The sequence below is a fragment of the Paramisgurnus dabryanus genome, chromosome 13 (genome assembly GCF_030506205.2).
Source record: "Paramisgurnus dabryanus chromosome 13, PD_genome_1.1, whole genome shotgun sequence".
Taxonomy (NCBI): Eukaryota; Metazoa; Chordata; class Actinopteri; order Cypriniformes; family Cobitidae; genus Paramisgurnus; species Paramisgurnus dabryanus.
The window spans coordinates 21,789,641-21,809,682 of record NC_133349.1 but is presented as its reverse complement, the minus strand read 5'-3'; the positions used below and the strand labels follow the sequence as shown (position 1 = coordinate 21,809,682).

General features: G+C 37.1%; 2 protein-coding genes across 2 annotated transcripts in view; one reads left to right on the top strand and one right to left on the bottom strand.

Moving 5' to 3' along the window:
• Positions 1-7,473, bottom strand: part of deptor (DEP domain containing MTOR-interacting protein) — a 31,477-nt gene extending 24,004 nt beyond the window's left edge. The window contains exons 1-4 of the mRNA XM_073811636.1: positions 7,166-7,473; positions 6,800-6,899; positions 2,704-2,882; positions 819-942 (exon numbers count right to left, since the gene is read on the bottom strand). Coding sequence (XP_073667737.1) covers positions 819-942; positions 2,704-2,882; positions 6,800-6,885 — 389 coding nt within the window. The 5' untranslated portion in view covers positions 6,886-6,899; positions 7,166-7,473. The remainder of the gene's footprint in view (positions 1-818; positions 943-2,703; positions 2,883-6,799; positions 6,900-7,165) is intronic.
• Positions 7,474-7,944: 471 nt separating this feature from the next.
• Positions 7,945-13,506, top strand: dscc1 (DNA replication and sister chromatid cohesion 1). The gene is made up of 9 exons (XM_065260784.1): positions 7,945-8,206; positions 9,009-9,177; positions 10,601-10,735; positions 10,941-11,031; positions 11,194-11,332; positions 11,430-11,482; positions 11,571-11,728; positions 11,908-12,056; positions 13,369-13,506. The coding sequence occupies exons 1-9, from the start codon at positions 8,037-8,039 to the stop codon at positions 13,478-13,480; spliced, it is 1,176 nt and encodes a 391-aa protein (XP_065116856.1). The 5' UTR covers positions 7,945-8,036; the 3' UTR covers positions 13,481-13,506.
• The last annotated feature ends 6,536 nt before the right edge of the window (positions 13,507-20,042 follow it).

Here is a 20,042-nt window from a genome sequence, read left to right as displayed (position 1 = left end):
AGTTTAGGTAGAAATGGAGGTACGTAGGGGCGAATAAGCCTGGGTTGACGAAAATCTACTACAGGAAAAGAAAACATTTCCTTCACTAAAAATGTTTCTACTTAACAATTTAACTAAACTTTTGAAACAGGAGTTTATTCAGACAGAACGTGGGTAGATCTTCTTTAACATGCACTTGCAGGTAAAGATCCACTTCTAAATGGATCCAGCTTGAACAAAGCACGCTCAATCTACTTAAAATCTCCGTTTCTATGGATACTGTTCGTTTACCAGACAGCTTCCACATGTTCAGAATCAATATGTACAGACTTGTGTCACACATGATCACACAATAACATCCTGTTTTCATAATGTGTTTCAGTAAAGAGGAAAAACACTTCTGTAGGAAAAACGTTCAGCTAAAAAAACTGTTGTTGGGCACACGGGCGTTGCTAGACATAAAGCTCTACTAGGGCACAGGCCCCCATTTCTTTTTCTATCACTTTATTTCTTAAAAGATGTGTGCAATACAATTACACATATACAACATTTCTCTTGCTTAACACATGTTTACATCCTAAACTAGAGATAGTAAATGAAAAATTAATTTAGAAACTTACTGTAGTTTTGTCATGTTTTCATAGCCGTCACATAGACTTCAGTGTCCGTTATTATAAACATAAATGAATACACTGACAATTAAACAAGTAAATTGTTTAAATGTTACACTTGAGATTTATACTGGGGAACTCCAGATTTACACTAGCGACGCTCCTATTAAAGACATCAAAACAAAGAGTAAACAACAAAAAAATTCAGTTTGAGGACAAAGATCTTACTTCTCATATATGCGTTGGCCTCTCATGAAGACTTTGGCTTCGTTATCCAGTGGAAAGGTCCCATCATCTACCCTAAAACGGTAGAACAGCTTCATATCTTTGAACTCCTTGTGCTCATCACAAACTGTGAGGACAAACAAATTCAAAAGAGGCATGTTGTAGATTAACTGCAGCATATGCTTTCTGTACACAAAATACTAAACAAATAATTCACTTAAAAACAAACACTCTGTTATTGTTTACTCTCAATCCAATCAGTTGTTCCAAAACATGACTTTTACTCTTCCATAAAACATAAAAGGTCTTTTAAAAATAAATATGACAAAATGACGTAAAAACCATTAAAAAGCATAATAAAATTGTCATAAATATTCAGCATGCAAATCCCAAATCCTCTGAACTGCTTTGTGTGAGGAACGTTTTGAAACTTAAGTTTTCAATAATGATCTTTTCTTGCATCAAAGTTCCAAAAAGTGGCCTATGCATGCATAAATAATAAATACTTTCATGGTGATTTACTTGTTTTTTGACAGCTCCAACCCTATTCACTTCTATTAAATACAAAAACAACCTATCCTCCAACCCATACGATTGTTTTGGTCGTTTGTTCATTCCCACAAATACAACTAACAGATGCGTTTACTAAATCAACGCCTCTACCGGCAGCAGGGAAACTTAGCCGAATACCAAAATACACCTGTAGCCAATCAGCAGTGAGGTGCGTGTCTACTAACCAACATCGTTGCCTGGGTTGTGTATGTGTGGGGCGGGTCTATCAAAAGAAGGTCCAGATTCTATTGGGGTAGGGGCGTGTTTATTTAGGTGGTTTCAAATGTCAACATTGGCTTTTAGAGATCATGCACCCATCTTTAATATATTGAAATTATTTATAAGAGTATAATTTTGCAATGATGACATGTATTGGGATATGATTTTTAATTTATACTGCTACGATTAATTGTATTTTATTACACATTAGGCATTTAGGGCAAATAAAGTAACCATTTACTAACTATAAGATTTAAAACACAGCATACACAACATTTTTTTTTTTTTAAGAAACTTAAAATATTCTAGGTGTGCCGAGGTCAAACGATCAATTTTTATGAAGAAAAGATGCAAACGTGATGACAATCCAATGTAAATATCAGATCCGGTGTAGACTTGTTCAAAAACTGGCAGATTTTCCGGTTTATGTTTGAATGAGATCGGACTGTGTGCGTTGCATTTATGGATTTCTTTATATTAAGTGATCGTATGGCTTCAGTTTGCAAGGTTTGCGAATTGCTTGTAATACATTTATACTGTTGTTGTTGTTTTTTTGGTGTATTTATGCAAAAAAAAACTGTACTTTTACTTGTGTGTTGTGTTTTATATGGTTGAGAACTGGTTGGGTTTAGAGCAGTGTTCTCAAACTGGGGTCCGGGGCCCCCAGGGGGGCTGCGAGACGGTGCCAGGGGGCCCCAGGTTTATGTCATTTTATAAGATACATTAATTTATCATAAATTTTGTGTAATTAAACCAAAAAATAAGCCTATTAACCAACATCACTACTTTGTATAATTTGATATGTTTTGTTTAATTAAAATGTTACATTTTAGAACTGTTTTGTCATAAATTTTCTTTGGGGGGGCCGCGAGGGAATGCACCGTATACAAGGCGGGCCACACGCAGAAAAAGTTTGAGAACCACTGGTTTAGAGTAAGTTTGGGATTAGATGCTCCAAAATATTTTTTTTAACCATATTTATATTTAAACCTTGTTTATGATATTTACAAATACTGAAAATGAAATGCGTCCAATCTGACGTATAAGGCAAAAAAACATTTAAACGTAACTACAGGTTGTATAAGCTGCTGGCTGTGTGTGTGATGGACAAACCCACCATGATGAATAATGCTCTGGTCAAGAAGTTTCTGCATAATCTTGATGGCAGTTTCTCTTTCAGATGCTTCTTTGTGCTCAATTAGCCAATCGATAATTTCCTTGGCCACAAAGCAGTTTGGGTAGGTGCGGAGATGATGCCTCCTGTCTTTAATCACCTTAGCTTCATGAAGTCGCAGCCTGAAAAAAAAACAGGACATACATCAGCCACCGATCTCACTGTTGCTGGACTGAATTCTGACAATACTCCAAACTCCATCCAGTAACCTATTAACTGACTATAACACTTTAACACAAAACATCACAACATACTTTTTTAAACTGACCTCCTGTATATTTCTACAGGTATAACTTTATTGGGTCAGTCTATGAAGAGTCGTCCTAAACTAGATTAACAACACACTAATTAATTTCCTTAACAATTAAAAACAAATCCGTAATTTGATATTATGCTGTACCCTACAAGTAATCATTAAGACTTTATGATCAACTGGGCTAAAACTTTACTAGAAACTTTACTAGAAATCTCTGAGCTGTTAAGACCCAAGCAAAAAACAACAACTCAAAAACTCCAGTACAAAACAAAACGCTTTGGCAAAAGTTACCCACCCCAAAACCGCTAGCAGAAGTCTCCATCATATCTGGTGCTAACACTCATGGCTATACATCTCAAAGTTAATTATCAGCAACAAGCAGTAATATAGCGGTTGACACACTAGTATGGGGCTAAACAGTGTTAAACTAGACTCACATGACTGACCGTGAATTTAGGCAGTATGGAGCCAGTGGGTCACACCATTAAAGTGCACTTTAGCACTTTCTGTCACTAAACAACAAAGCAATGTGAGACTTGTAGCACTGCATTAGTATACAAAAGCCTGAGCAAAATGTCAGCTCGGCCTGGTGGCTTCTCATTCAAATAGGCTCATAAAGAGGACTAAACTGCAACACTAAATGGATAGTTCACCCAAAAATTGTGTCATCATTTACACACCCTCATGTTCTAAATTCGTATGAGATTTTACTATTCTACTTATTACAAAAGAAGATATTTGGATAAATGATAAACACATAGTTGATGCTTTCATAGTAGGAAAACAAATACAGGGTTCCCACACCTAAGTTAACTTTATTTTAATTTAATTTCAAGGACCTTTCAAGGATTTCCAGGTCCATTACCCTCAAATTCAAGGACTAAATGTGGGGACACATTTCAAGTGAGAGCAAGGTTACATCGTGTTACCTTTAAAGATACATTGTTACAGTTCCTTTCGAGGGAACTCACGCTGCGTCACTTCGGTGACACTTTGGGGACGCCTCCAAGGGTAAGTGTGTCTGAATGTGTATATCAAATTCAACCAATGGTGAGGCTTAACGACAAGACAGGGTGACGTGGGAGCCAGGAAGTATATCGCTATCTGAAATATTGCCAAAGACGGCGTTACAGGGATGCAGGAAGTATGGCAAGGGAGACACAGCGCCTCGTTCCCTTCTCAGGGAACAACAGTTACATACATAACCCAAGACGTTTTCATTTGTCAAACACAACTATGCAAAAAAGCATTTTGGTATGAATCAACATTTGCATACAGAAGATATAAGCATTTAAAGCGAACAGTTTAGCACATGTGTTTTTATGATATTATCCTACACTACACAGGGAATAATATGGAATTTTTTTTTTTTTTCAGAAAACTCCTTGAATAAAATAGATTCAAGCACTTTCAATGACCTGTATCTATGTATGTATATTTTTAAAAACTTCCAAGGGCCTTGAATTTTACCTCAAGGATTTCAAGGACCTGTGGGAACCCTGCATGTACTATGAAAGTCAATGGGTACTGTTAATTAAGTGCATAACATAATTTATCCAAATATTGTCTTTTGCATTCAACAGAATAAAATGGAAATAAATGAATTTTCATATTTTGGTGAACTATACTTTTAACATAGACTGGTTAAAGTCAGCCAAACGGCCCATTACCTGCATCAGGTACACTTAACACTTCTCTCTCTGTCTGATTATTACTGATTATACAAACCTGAGTCAGCTGTAGCATGGGAAGGTAAAAGTGATATCTGCAATGGCCAGATAAAACTGGTTTACTCTGCATTGTACCAGCAGCCTGATCTCACAAGAATTCATATTTTATACGTTGGCTAACTATGAATTCGTTCAAAAACAGGTGAATTGTACAAAAACGGTTTGAAGGAGATTATGTCATGGTGTTTAGTTGTAAGCCCCCCACCCAATAACCAGCAGCTAGCAATTACAACCTTCCAAAAGTTATACAATGATTAATGAACACATATGTACAGTAGATACCTCAACCCTCAAACTATTAAAACAAATCTAGACCCTTGTTTGATAGATTGCTGAAAGAGTTAAACATTCTCTTTCTTGTAATAAAATAATTAGTCACCTTCAAAAATAAAACAACAAAGGAAAACGTGACATGTGTGAATAGCACATGTGGAACTTTTTGCAGAAAATGTTAACCATAAATTTAGTGAGTTTCATGTGTGATAGTGCTGGCTACACTGTCTTTAACTCTTAAAGTTTAATTTTTATGGAAACAGGTGACACTAGTAGCCATGCCTGATATGTCTATGTTAATATTTGTTTGGTTTTCAAGTAAGTAGTTTTTTTATGTGTTATAATCAACGTTGCTAAATATTGTTAAACAAGAACATCTGTTGTACTGTGATTTAGTAATCATTAATCAACTGCATCGACCAAACACTTTTTTGCTCCATTAACTATCTACTGCAAACAAAGCAGTTCTCTGAAGCGGAAAAGTGACATAAAACAGCCAGGTTCACATCTTTAAACATTATTAAAGCTTTATTGCATAATAATGAACCATGAGGTCCACACAAACAATCAGGTTTATGTCTATCAAGTGCCCCAAAACAAAGTATATAACATATACATTCGTTTGATAATGTACATTCAGCTGTTTGTTATCGCAAAAATAAACCATGTTAAGCAGGACACGACAAAAAGCTGATGTATATTTCTGTACATTATCCTGCTTATTACACTACTATGGGATTTATCATAGTAAACTGTTGTAAAATATTGTTTTGAACCTTGCTATAGGTGAGGAATAATGTACAGCCAGACGGTTGTGATAATGCACAGGCAGCTAAGCGGAGGGACGGTCTTGTAACATCCTACACCGGGATTGATTTGTGATACAGACTGGCTGGATGTACATTAACTCTCTTATTACACGGCTACTTGCCACATGAGTAAATATATGGCAATATATTTATTTGATACAAATTCTTTTATTTTGCAAAGAAAAATTGTTTCCAATGGCTTTAAGCCAAACACAAAGCTTAAACAAGCCAACATGCAAGTTGGTTTACTAATTTTGTCTTATTTATGTTACTAATTATCCCTATTTAAACTTAATTTATTTGTGAGTATTCAAGATGACTCACTCGGATGACGCTGTGTTATTAGTTTCAGGCAGTTTTATCTGGGATTATTTACTTTATTAAGGATTGTCATGGGACTGAGTGTATTGTTGGATTTATAAATGTGTTTTGTAAATTTTGGTTGTTTCTTTTCTTTTTAATTTTTATTGAAAGGTTTTAGTTTTCTTATAGAAAATGCATGCTGCACATGTCCTTGGCTTTAAAGTTAATGTTTATTTTAAGTGTGATTAAAGTATATTTCATCCAAAATGCCCATAAGTTCCCATCATTTTTTTACATCATAAACGGGAATTAATTTGCATAATGAAACGGATAACTACAAACAATTGCATAACACAATATCAGTGTTTTAAAATGCTTATTTTACTGTACCCTAATATCATTATAACACAAAGTATGACGTAAATGATGTGCGGTGAAAGCTAATTACGCTCTAAACCAATAGGTGGCGCATCACTGTTAGGAACATAAGCTCCGTTCGTAAAAATCATAATAAGAAGAAAATCACCAAAAATTCCTAAGTATTCCAGCACCTGGACACCCAATTACAGCGCAGTGACAAACTAGCGGTTGCAGAGCAGACAGCTTCGTTAGTTTTAACCTTTCGCGTCAACTCGCTTGAGGTTTATATCATGTTGTGCCACTCCTACCGTAACTGCTCTCCGGTAATGAGGACTTCGGCCAAGCGTTCCAGCTCGGCAGCTTTCTTCTGCATGCTGTTCCCAATGCCGTCCATCTCTGACAGCTGGGCTGAACATGAAATAATACACGCATGTGAGAAACAAAGGCTCTTTGTGAAATGATATGACAAACGCAGCTTGAGTTTGTATTGGGTGTACCGAACACGCCTCTCTTAGATCAGATTGGGAGAGGAGTGATGAGTGACAGAATAAATATTTGAGAGCGACATACATGTGCAGCTGGATGAATGTACGAATGTAAAACAACTCACCCGCACGTTAAAGAGATTTAAAAATAATAATAATAATAATGTAAAAGACAACAGTGATGTTTACCTTAAATGCAGAGGCTTACAAATAATCCGAAATTGTGTGTTTAAAGGGACAGCAGAAATGTCACTGAACGAGCATTATTCAGCTGCAGACCACACGAAATAACTTCTCTTTTGTGCTCCATCAAGTGCCTTCAGTCAACAGTACATCCAGTCATGTGTTGAGATGCGTAAACTCCTTCAAATCACAACAAATCTTCACAACCGCTGGTTATTCAAATCAGACGTCTATCTACAAATTCATTCATGACATTGTAGACTGTTTACTGTACTAGCACGTTATTAAGTATGTGGCGGTGCAAGCCAACTTGACCACACTCATTGGGGGAGTTCACCATCAGGGGCGGAGCATGGAGACCATCCACATTAAAAGCAAAAAAGCTATACCCAGCAAAACAACTTTTAATCCGTTCAAAACTATAATTTCATGAATGTAGCAATATCTGTTCATGTCATGTAATGTCAAATGTCAATCAAACGTATCTGTGACTATTGTGGAATGTTGTTCTGCTGTATAGTTCTGATGTATCTACTGTATCTACTGTGTAGTTCTGAATGGCAAATGCAGTGCTTTTGGCATATGATTGGTATATTTGCGTTTCATAACGCAACACTCTGAAAAATTAAAAACTCAAGCATTTTAAAACGCATTTTTTAAAGAAACTATCAGTAAACTAAATTTTGGTGTAGTATGGCTCCATCTAGTGGACAATGAAGAAAGTATCATACGGTGCAGGCCTGAACACGTTCATTGGTTCTTACTGCTGTCAGTCAACGGTAACTTCCGGGAAAATATTGCGGGAAAGTTAAAGCGTTGACAACATTACATTCGCGTTATCGCCAATCGAGCTTGCTAAATTAAACCCAGTACCAACATGAGAACTTTAGAAGAGGTTCAGGCCACACTGCAGATAGCGAAAGTAAAAGAAGAGGACCTGCAGCCCACCTCTTATTGTCTAGGTTTTGGAGCTAATGTGTCGTCCGGTGATTACTGTCTGATGGAGTTGGACGACACACTCTGCAAACACATTGAAGCAGGCAAAAGGTACAGCAAAGACATTATAAGATTCATTCACAGTAATTTACTGTCTTAACTAACATATAGTCGTCTCAGCATACGTCATACTTTAGTATTTACTGTAGTAAAAATGTAAAATAAGTTACACTAGTATTTTAGTTGTGTTGCTAACACATTAAGCTCTTATGAATTTAACTTACGTTACAGACATATTATAACAATTACTTTGTGCATGTATAGTATTGCATATTAACTACAACAATTTGTTAAACTGCAGTAAATGCAGTGGTATACGGTCATGTTTACTTTGGTAACGTTCAAAACACTTGTAGGCTGTGTCCGAAATAGACCCCTATACGCTTAAATAGTGTACTATTTGTAGTGGTGTCTGAAATTATAGCGGACATTATCAAGTTCACTTATTTTATCCAAAAATGCATCGCAATAATGAGTGTACAACCGATATACACTGAATGGGAACCACTTCACTTAGGCGCGTGCCAAATGAACTCCCGAATGTCACCACAAGATGGCGCCCGCAGCACTTCCCCAGCTTAGTGTCCGAAATTCACTCGTTTTTATTCAGACATTTGATTTGAGTGGACTATATTAGCAGACTATTGAAGGGAATGGGAACGAGGGCATAGAGGGATATTTCGGACACAGCCGTAGTGTCTAGGAATTTTACTACAGTTTACTCTACTATTTACTAAAATATACTACAGTATTTTATTCATGTGGGAGATAGTTGTAAAGGTACAAATGAGTGAGTTGCAAGCTGCTTTAAACATGTTCTTTTGTCCTGATGCCCTTTTATGTTTATTTTCAGTCTTATAATCAGAGGTGATAAAGATGAGCATGCAGTTCTGTGCAGTGATGACAAGACATATGACCTAAAAATTGCAGACACATCAAACCTGCTGCTGTTTGTTCCTGGATGTAAAACTCCAGATCAGATGACTGACAACCTAGCATCTCCTCAACTCACGCACGCCCAGGTGACTTTTTTCAATTCTAAAGAGAATTTTTTTTGTTGGTGATCAATGTTATGATGATTTAAAGGTGACATAAAATGATTGAATGGAGTATTTATCCTTGTTCTGTGATGTGACATGTAGACAAAAATTTTTTGTTTGGCTCTGTAATGCCTTAGAAGCTTCCTAAAAACCTCTCTCAGATAGCTCTATTAGGGTGGTGGATTTTAAACAAGTGGTTTTGCACCTATTTGGCTCCCCCTACTGGCTTAACTTGCAATCTCATTACTGATTGGCTGACTTTGCTGCCACTAAAAAAATGTAGCCAATTATTTTAAAGTGGAGGGGCAGTTAGATGCCTGTGATGTCATAAGCATCAGTTTTTCAGATTGGGTTATTTTCTGGTTGACATTTCTAAAAAAGGAATTTCTATGAGACTGAGATGTTTAGCATGTTTAGCACTTTTTGTATGTTTGTGAATGTGGGTAGACTACCATTATTCAACAAAGACAAGATAAAAATGGTTTTTCATTCTCTGTCCCCTTTAACATTACTGCGCTTAATGCAAATAATATTTTATTTATCATTTGTTAAAGGGACAATAAGTAGGATTTACCCCCATCTAGTGGTGAATTTGTATTTTGCATTAAAACGAATGGTGCTCTCTAGCGCCTCACTTTTCCATATGCGTTTCCAAACTACGGTAGCAGCTGATCTCCTTGTCCGTTTTAGCTAGTTCACGTGTTCTGAATGAAAACGCGTTGGTAGGCTAGTGCTCTCTGCTATTATAGTTTATCAATATGGTGGAACGACATGGCCTCCTTGGACTTACCCGTTCAATGTTAAGTAAAGAGAAGAAATTCTAAACTTACAAAGAAAAGTCATATCACTGGCAGAGGTCCTTTGACACCAACAAGGACATATTGATGAATAAATACATCGATTTTGATTAATAAAACAAACACTTAAAACCCTACTTACTGTCCCTTTAATACAATTGGTAATTTTAAATGTAAACTCTATTTCCGAAAATTCACAATACTCTCATCAGGGTAAATAGTTTCAGGTATATCAGGATTAACTGTGTGCACAGAAATGAAGAATTCATATCAATGGAATCTTGTAAGGAAGATAATTAACCAATATGAGTTATTTTAAAGGGAAAAAACACAGTTTTTCAATATTTTACTATGTTCTTACGTCAACTTAGATGAATTAATACTATCTTTTCTCAGAAAATGAAATGTGTTTCAATGGTAACAGTGCATAAGAATACATACAGACAAACAGCCGCACTCAGAAAATATATTTTAGTGACTGAGCGCAAAGCACTGGCTCGATCGTGACAATACTGTTTACTGGCCAGAGCGTCTCTCATGCTGGCCCCAGGCCATCGGGCAGTCCTTTATGTTGAGCCCTGCATTAACATTAAAAACTTGTTTTTCAGATTTGGGGTTTTTCAAATTGTTACTGGGAGTTGAGAAGGCACAGACCAAAGTTAAAGAAACTGAAGAAAATTCTTATGGAGAATCCATATAATGGTCCACCGGTTGGTATGCAAGAGGAGGAGCCAGGACAGATGGTGAGTTGATGAGTTCATTATCAAGTCAAGAAGCATTATTGTCGTGTCAACCATATATAACAGTGCCATACATTATTTCTCGAGGACCATGGTGCTACATAAAAACAACACAAAGCCAAGGCCTAGCCACATAAAGTGCATTACAGAATTATTGCAGTGTATGTTGTTGACTATTGATAATCATTAACAATTTTCTTTTTGTTAGTACACTATGGATGACCTTCTTGAGAGAATCCAAGCAAGTAAAGATGAAATTGAGGCCCATCTCAAGGTCATTCATGCGTGTGAGATTGATGGTAAGCTAAGACAGTATCTTTCTCGACTGTGTGGCTTTGACTCTAAAAAAAATCACATAATATATTCAGCATATGAAATAAGACAGCAGCTTGCTTTATATAGTGAATGAAGTGGGATTGTCTAGTCAAAATGAATTGATACATTCAGACTTGTGTTGACAGGTTTTTGGAGGCTCCTGGATTTTGATTATGAGATGAAGCTCCTGGGTCATGTGACCCAGCTGGTAGACTCAGAGTCTTGGTCCTTCAGCAAAGTCTCTCTTAATGTCTGTTTGGAGGAGCTGGGACCCCTTGAACCAAAGTGAGTGAAATGAAAGGTTATTAAGGGAACAGTCATGTGACTTGCAGTATAAATTCTCCAAATATCCTGAACATTAATATTTCTATTTTGTGAACAGAGCCATGATAGAACATTGTCTCAACTGCTATGGAAAACGCTACAATAATGAAGGTCTGTTTATTTTTATTTTATCACCCGTGCCTTATAAATTTTATGCATGCATTTTTTTTTTTACTAGCAATATGTGCATTTTCTTTAGATGGTCAGGTGATGTACGCACTGGATGAGGACAAAGTATGCAGGGCCACAGCTCAGCTGTTGCTGCAGAATGCTGTGAAGTTTAACCTGTCAGAATTCCAGGAGGTTTGGCAGCAGAGCGTCCCTGAGGGAATGACCACTAGACTGGATCAGCTCAGGGTGAGGACTCCAGTTTTATACAAACAGAGAATTTTTGGATGCTAGAAGATCTGCACAATGCCAAATGAGATATTTGACTCGTTTTTAACTGTACAGTGGATGGTACACATTTGAAGTGTCAGGAATCTGTTTATGTTCACATAGTAGCACAGTCTTTTCTTTCTTTGTGTGTCATTCAGGGTTTAGCTCTGTTAGATCAAAGCTCTAAACCAGAGACCATCTCACTGCTACGTGTAGAAGATCTGCCCGAGGACACATTGGAGCGATTCAACAGTCTCTTTAGCCTGAGAGAGAAATGGACACAAGATGATATTGAGCCGTATATACAGTAAGCATATTTACACGTCAACTTTTTTAATACCACTTGTCTGTTGTTTCATGCTAGAGTAAATGTGTCAAGGAAAAACAAGGGATTAATAGTGCGTAAATAATCGGGTTTGGGTGTAGTTGTGTTCCTTTAGGTGAAAAATAAAACCGACCCAAATACATTAATCAATATTTCTTTTACTTTTTTTCAGTGCAATAAAATGATATGCAGTGCAATAAAACTTCTACGATTAAAAATTATATTTGTGAATTAAGATAAATCTACTGTAGGTTGGGTGACAAAAGTTTAAAAGTGGTGAAGTAAGAACTTGCGTCTGTGCTTTTATACAGTTTAGTAATTTAATCTATTAAGAAGAAGTGTGTAAATAACGTGAATAATTACAAGACACGAAGTCGATCATGTAGATGTATCTGGTGTTATATAAATTCCACAATGAAGTCACAATGAATTGCATATGTTTATAATGAGATTTAAAGAAAGAAATTCACAGATACAATAAACAATTCTGCGCTCTGCAAAATCTGAGAAGGTAACCGTAATCTGTTCACCTCTAAAAAGGAGAAACAAAGAATAAAAGAAACTAAAAACTGCTGCACAGGGCATTATTTCTAAAAGGTTTGGGACAGATGGTGGTGTCACAGTAGCAGTTGTGATAAGTTAGGAAACAGGAATATAAATGATTAAACACTGACTGCGAAAGCTTGACACCGATAACATTAGTTATTTTGCAGAGAGGCAAACATAGTGATTACTTTTGAGTTATTTTATAGTTGTAAGTAAAATCAACTGTGTGGTGGCAGACTAAATAGATCATGAATTGTGAGTCATATTCTTGACAAATCAGGGTCTGTAGCTCTGAAATTCACTCATCCTTTGGAAAAAACCTTTGTTAAAGGACCAGTGTGTACATTTTTAGTGGCATCCAGTGGTGAGACTGTGAATTGCAACCAACCTCCTTTTCAAAATGCATAGTGAAGCCACGGTAGCCGCCACAGGACAAACATGTCATCGTCTTAGACAACAGAGTGACAAAACGCGCTATATAGAACAGTTTGTCGATTTAGGGCTACTGTAGAAACATGCCGGCGAGAAAAGTCTCCTTGTAAGCGGACACGTGCAGTATGTAGATAAAAACGGCTCATTCTAAGGTAATAAGAACAATTACAGGTCATTATGTAAGGTCTTTATACATCAGTGATATTATAATTATGCATATTATATTGCATTTCTGTCAAGAGATTTGCACTGCACTTTTAATCCGGTTCGATATACGAATCTTAATTGTTTTTATTCATGCTTTTTTTTTCAACAGGGATCTGTGTGGAGAAAAGCAGACCACTGGAGCACTCCTGACCAAACATGCCCGCTCGTCTATGCTAAATGGGAAAAAGGTTTATAACTCAAGACGACCAGTAGCAACTTGATATTTAAATATGCTTCTTTAAATCCATTGATTGTTGTCTTTTGTTTGTTTTGTATATAAATAATAATAAACATGTTGAATGTTATTGTTATACTGTGCTGATTTGTGTATTGCTTGATGTACATACAACCGCTTAAAATTGGTTTTATTAAAGTGTGTGCTTCAACAATGTCTATGGGTGTTTAAAAATGCCACCTGAAACTGTATTTAGTTGTATGTAATTCTACATGTACTCTTAACTTTATATTTTTTTATAGTCGAGATTCATTTGTGAGTGGAGTGCTGAAAAGACTTTACAAGCAATAATGCCATAAAAGGTAGTTTTTGCCTTTCTGTTTCCAGTTACAAACAACAGATATTGTTGCTGAAAGCAAAAGACTGAATATCAAGAGCCACTCTCCTGGAAATTTTAGCTCCAACCCTAATCAAACACACGTGAGAATCCTAATCAAAGGCTTCAGTATGATTTGGAAATGACATTCAGGCGTGTTTGATTAGGGTTGGAGCTAAACTTTGCAGGACAGTGGTCCTCCAGGACCAGGAATGCCCACCCCTGGTCTTTACTCACATCCTACATTACCATTTGGCGCTGCCAATGTATAGCAAATGTCCATTTATTCTTAAAAAAAAAGATTTTTTTGTAACATTTCTGAATATTTCCTTACTTATTGTAGTTTTACCCCAGTACCTAGCAAGCTGACTCTGATACTACTATAACCTGTTCACTCTTCTGCCGAAATAAAATAGCAAAATCAACGAGGTCATATTAAATGTCAGATTGTCATTTGTAAAATCTCCTTGTGAGATGTATATTGTTAATGCAGAAGAAGTCATTCTCACAGTCCAATGACACATTACTCTAACCCAGGTGATCATTTTCACATAGCGTTGAGGTTAACAGCTTCAGGGTGGAAACTATTTGCTTTTGTAACCACATGCATGCAAACACAAAAAGCTGAATTTATGTAGACCTGTGAAGGACTGTGATGGAAAATAATATAGTAAACCAGGAAGGCTGTTTTTCAGATAGTGCTTTAATTTGTGTTTTTTATTTAAGTTGTTTTATCTGCAAGGTTTACTTTCACATTCACACAGCACTGGTTCCAGAAAAGTTCAGTAAAATTGACATAGACGCTGCTGTGTGAACACAAACACGTCCTGTAAATGTTCTGGGATCGCTCCCATAAAGAGGACCTATAGCACTGCCGTAACATTCATGGAAAGCATTCTGTGTGAACAGGAGGCAGAAATAATGCCATCAGGGCCGTGCCATAGTGAGGACACGTTATGGTTTAGCTCTATGACACAGGGATTTAAAGGATTAGTCAAATTATATTTTTTGAGGAAAACATTCCAAGATTTTTCCCATTTTAATGGACTTTAACAGTTTTAATGCAGTTTCAATGGAGTTTCAAAGGACTCTAACCAATCCCAAACGAGGCGTAAGGGTCTTATCTAGCGAAACGATTGTAATTTTTTACAAGAAAAATAAAAAATATGCACTTTTAAACCACAACTTCTCATCTATCTCCGGTCCTATGACTCTCCGGTCCTGTGACGCGCCGGCGCGACCTCACGTAATTTTGTACGTAGAAAATTCACGTGTTTCATATATGAAACGCACATTTGCGGATCATTTTAAACAATAAACTAATTAGTATCGTTCGACATACAACGACGTAGGAACGGTCCTCCTTCTCCACACTTGTAAACACTGGGGTGTAGGTTCGCATACGTCATCCGTGACCTCTTGACATCATGAAGTATTACGTGAGGTCGCGCCGGCGCGTCACAGGACCGGAGAGTCATAGGACCAGAGATAGACGATGAAGTTGTGGTTTAAAAGTGCATTTTTTTATTTTTCTTGTCAAAAATGACAATCGTTTCGCTAGATAAGACCCTTACGCCTCGTTTGGGATCGTTTAGAGTCCTTTGAAACTCCGTTGAAACTGCATTAAACCTGTTACGTGTTGGGGTCAATTAAAGTCCATTAAAATGAGAAAAATCCTGGAATGTTTTCCTCAAAAAACATAATTTCTTCTCGACTGAAGAAAGAAAGACATTAACATTTTGGATGACATGGTGGTAAATTATCTGGATTTTTTTTAAGAAAATTGACTAATCCTTTAAACGCAGATCAACATTCACGACAAGAAATATTGGCAAACTGGACTAAAGACATCAGGGAGCTCGTCACTATCTGCACTGAAACTACATTCACCAGCATGACAGAACGTGCCCCTGTTGTTCTTGTCATAAACAAAAAATACACGGCATAGTTTCCCGAGAGAGAAATTACAGATAATTAGCAAACTTCAGCCGCTGTGGAAAACATATATGAAGTGCAGGACTTTAAATACGTCAAGTGTCTTTACAGGATCTTTACGGTATGTGTGAAAATGATTGGCAGTGGAAATAAACCAAAAATCAAATGATCCTGGTTGCATTTTCCATGTATTTTCTTTTTAATCTATGTGTGAAAAGGCTTAATGATGATAAGAGTTTAGTTCCTAGAACTGGGTGTTTTAAAAATTGCTATGTGTTTTTTTTAAGTTTGACCAAAGCTTTTCGCACCTTGTGCACAAGGTGCTCGGAGGTGCTCACACTATTTGGGCGTACTCACACTATCCAAACTGAACTGCACCCAAGTGTGTTTGAACCCCATAGAAAGCATAGTGAGAGGGCTGTGTGTAATTTTATCCCAAAGAACTCAAAATAAATAGCCCCAAAGTTAACAATACAATATTCTCCAGTGTTGAAAGAGTAATAAAACAATTGCATCCTTGCTTTGGCTTGGATCACAAAAGTACAGTGTGAGTGCAAGCTTGTATGGACAGTCGTGCACAGGCATTTTTCAAGGCAACCTGGCCAAATGTGAGTGCGCCCTAAATGATGTGTGCTCTGACTTATGGCATAATTGCACTATCCAAACCACCCCCAGAGTGTGTTTGACCCCCACAGCCTTGCTCGTTTGACTAGTGTGATCACTCTGTACCGTGCCGGGGTGTGGTTTGTTTAATCGCACCCTGGCCCCGGTTGCAGAGGTGCACTTGGGCACAGTTTACTTGGGCTCTGTTGATTTTCACTTCAGCCTTACGTGAGATTCAAAAAAAACTTTGAGGACAGGGTCCTGTGTTTGATTCCTCTGGACCCGAAGCGTCAGTGTCAGTGATCATCCTAATCGCTAGCTGATTAGACCCATACCCCGCTTAGGTAAAGGGATCAGCCCCAAGTCAAGACCTGAAGGTTATGAGACGAGGAGAGATAATAAACCAAAGGTCAAGTCCAACCTAGGCTGGGAGAAGAGTGATAATCAAGCCATCTTTCCTGGAACTAAGTCCCAAACCCCAATGGTACAGGTGCACCGACCGGAGGGTCTGATCTTGTTAAATTTTTTCCATGGTTGCAGAAACTTGAAAGTGACAGATGCCATGTCTCATTTACCTTACTCACATTCTGTTGCCAATGACTTGAGACAGTTTGTCAGCAGTTTACTCCAACCATGAATGAACTCAAATGACCGACTGAAGAAGCCATGTGATTGGCTAACTTATCTATTCAATGACCATTTTAAAGTTGTTTATTACACGGCCCTCTGGAATGCTTGATTCTGATTGGTCAGTTGAGACATTTGCAGGTTCGTTCTTTTCAAATAATAACCGCTCCAAAGTAATAACGCATAGCCGGTACTACTTGTATGTTTTAAATCCATCCGCGCCAACAAAGATTACTGTTTGGCGCCATCTTGTGACAAACACTGGACAACCACCATTAAGAATGGAAAAAGTTTGACATTCATTTTAACATGTACGGAAAAAACTAAACATTTAAACAGTGGATAGAAGAACGAACCACGACAAGACACAGAGAGCTTACTGAGACTGAACTTGACAAAATAGAGCATGACAGCTAAGAAGCCAACACACATAAAAATACAGAATGAGCATTAAAACTTCTCAAAGACTGGCTAAAAGAGAAAAAAATAGAGACAGACAAGTATGAAGCAGAGGATCTTAATAAGGTATTACGATCATTTTATGCATCTGTGCAAAGTTTCGCGGAAGGATAAAAATGTTAATATAAAACAAATATGCCAATAAAATGTTTCAAATTCATATTCATGTCCAGTTTTTTTCTTATGTGGCAAGTAGCCGTGTAATAAGCGGGATAATGTTGAGGCAGCCGGTAGTTATTTGGTAAATAAGCCCCTTCAGTGTGATACAAGACCCTCCGCTTCGCGTCGGGTCCTGATCACACGGTCGGGGCTTATTTCCCGATAACTACCGGCTGCCTCTACATTATCCCTTACTTATTCTTACAAATTCAACATATAAATACCGAACACATAGATTTTACAAATAAATACTATGCTCAGCATCATATTGTTATTTTGTTTCATTTTAAGTACTATTTGCATTGTTGCAACTTGTACTTAATGTATGTCTAAAGTTGTTTCATTATATGTCAAGGCCGTATTTCAAAGTTGTAAAATGTCAATCATTATTATCTTGAGTCAACATCAGTGCTCAGCTAAGCTGGAATGGAATCACAGACCCTGTGCAACTTCTCATAACTGAGGACCAGACAAATTGAACAGGCATTATGTGCGTAAAGACAACCCAAACACAACAGACGTTGAGAAGTGGACTACATTTATTAAAGACATACCCAAAAGCAGCCAAGAGGTGTAAAAATCCTCAATAGAAAATCAATGTGGAGAAAGTGTGCATGGAAGCTGGAGGCACGATTCTGTTCACTGATCAAATTCACTATCACATTGATGCAGGCAATGTGACCCAACACATTATTTTGTGGTGTGATGAATTTAGAGATAAATGTCTCCCTGAGCATTTTCACAGAAATGAGAGCACACAGAAAGGCCATAGCAACTTTGATTTTGCACCAGATCAGGATCTACAGAGGTGAAAAATGAGTAAAACATAAAGCGCAAATTTCTTTTTTTTTTATTAACATATTGCATATTGTTTACAGGTTTTTTGTATTATACAATTTGTTTTATTACTAATAGGTTTTTGCCATTAAAACCATCTGTGTTACCGAATATGCTTAAAATGTACATGTTATTATTACAAAATAATTAATTGAATAATAATATTTATTATGATTAATTATTATCTGTCCTAATTTTTCAATCTTGGCTTAAAGAAAGATAACGTAAAACATATTGCTTACTGTATAATATTGCCTACGTATTTGTATAAGATCTAAGTCTATTCTGATTTATGTTTAATGAAAGACTACATACTTTATAGATGCAAAATAATTCCCCACTTCCTGTGTTAACCTCTCATTCTCACATCTAACTGCATTTGAACCAGCGAAGGACTGTGAAAGATCTGCCTGCGTTTCATAATGATATCTCAAAATATTAAAAAATATTGGTAAATCAGATCTTTGTACCTCTATTAATGAGTTTATAAAATGGCCCAAAACAGAACTAAATCTCAGAGTTTATATGTTTTTTGTCCTGTTGTTACAAAGTCCTCTAAAAAAAGTGGCGCGTGTTGCCATGAACACACTACAGGGTCTAAACCTCAATCATATTAGTCTTCATGAATATAACAAGATGATCCTTTAACTGACTGTTTAAAGGTGCAATTTGTAAGATATTTGCAGTAAAATGTCCAAAAACCACTAGGCCAGTGTTATATATTTTGTCCAGCTGATTACTATCAATATCTGTAATGTTTTCAACTACTTGTAAATCATGAGAAAATTTCCATTCAAAACATTGACACGGGGCAGTGCAGTCTCCTGTCAATGACGTTAATATCCATGTGACCCTTTGTCACCGCCTTTACTGACGTAAACCACATGACAACAGTGGTCGAGCTCGAAAAAATAAAATGGCGGCCAAGGAAGCAGCTGGAGCACAAATTTAGTGAAAATAAACGTATATTTTCACTTTTTAAGCATTTTAATTGCATTTCGAGCGAGAAATTAGTATTGTAGTTTTCAAATATGTGATTAGTTATCACAAAGGCGCTCTCTGTTTATATTAAGTGCGTCGGAAAGCCTTTCTCTGAGCGGCCTTCAGGCCTCCGAGGCCGAAGTCATTTCCTCAAGAGGCAGCGAGGCAACAAGTCCTCACTGCCTTGAGTTTTTGGACGCAGCGAGCCAGTGTTGTGGACAAATGCGGAACTATGCGATAGCACCTGTCGGGCTACGCGCTTGCTTATGAACTTATGGATATCTCTGTACCGTCTGCCGCTGGTTGTGTCAGCTCCTGTAAGCGTACGGGCCAACCAAACGACCCAAGAAGAGTTTGGAACAAAACGAGGGAGGATCAATTTGTTGTTGCATTATCTGGATGGAGAGAGCTTCACGACAACATTTAACTAGACCGAGATTCTGATCCTGCTTGTGTTTTACGCGATGGGTGAGTTGTTTTGATTCGTAACCCTTCAAAAAACGTATGCTATTATATTGATCACAACATTAGTGTGTAGATTGTAATCAGCGCGTCTTCCCGTGGACAATATGCACATCAAAAGGTATTGTACAGCAATATAAATGGTCATTTTAAGACACTTCACAATAAG

Coding starts and splice junctions, on each gene's coding strand:
- dscc1 (XM_065260784.1), top strand. CDS start 8,037: ATGAGAACTTTAGAAGAGGTTCAGGCCACACTGCAGATAGCGAAAGTA. Junction 11,032..11,193: donor TCATGCGTGTGAGATTGATG/GTAAGCTAAGAC, acceptor TTGTGTTGACAG/GTTTTTGGAGGCTCCTGGAT. Junction 12,057..13,368: donor GATATTGAGCCGTATATACA/GTAAGCATATTT, acceptor TTTTTTCAACAG/GGATCTGTGTGGAGAAAAGC.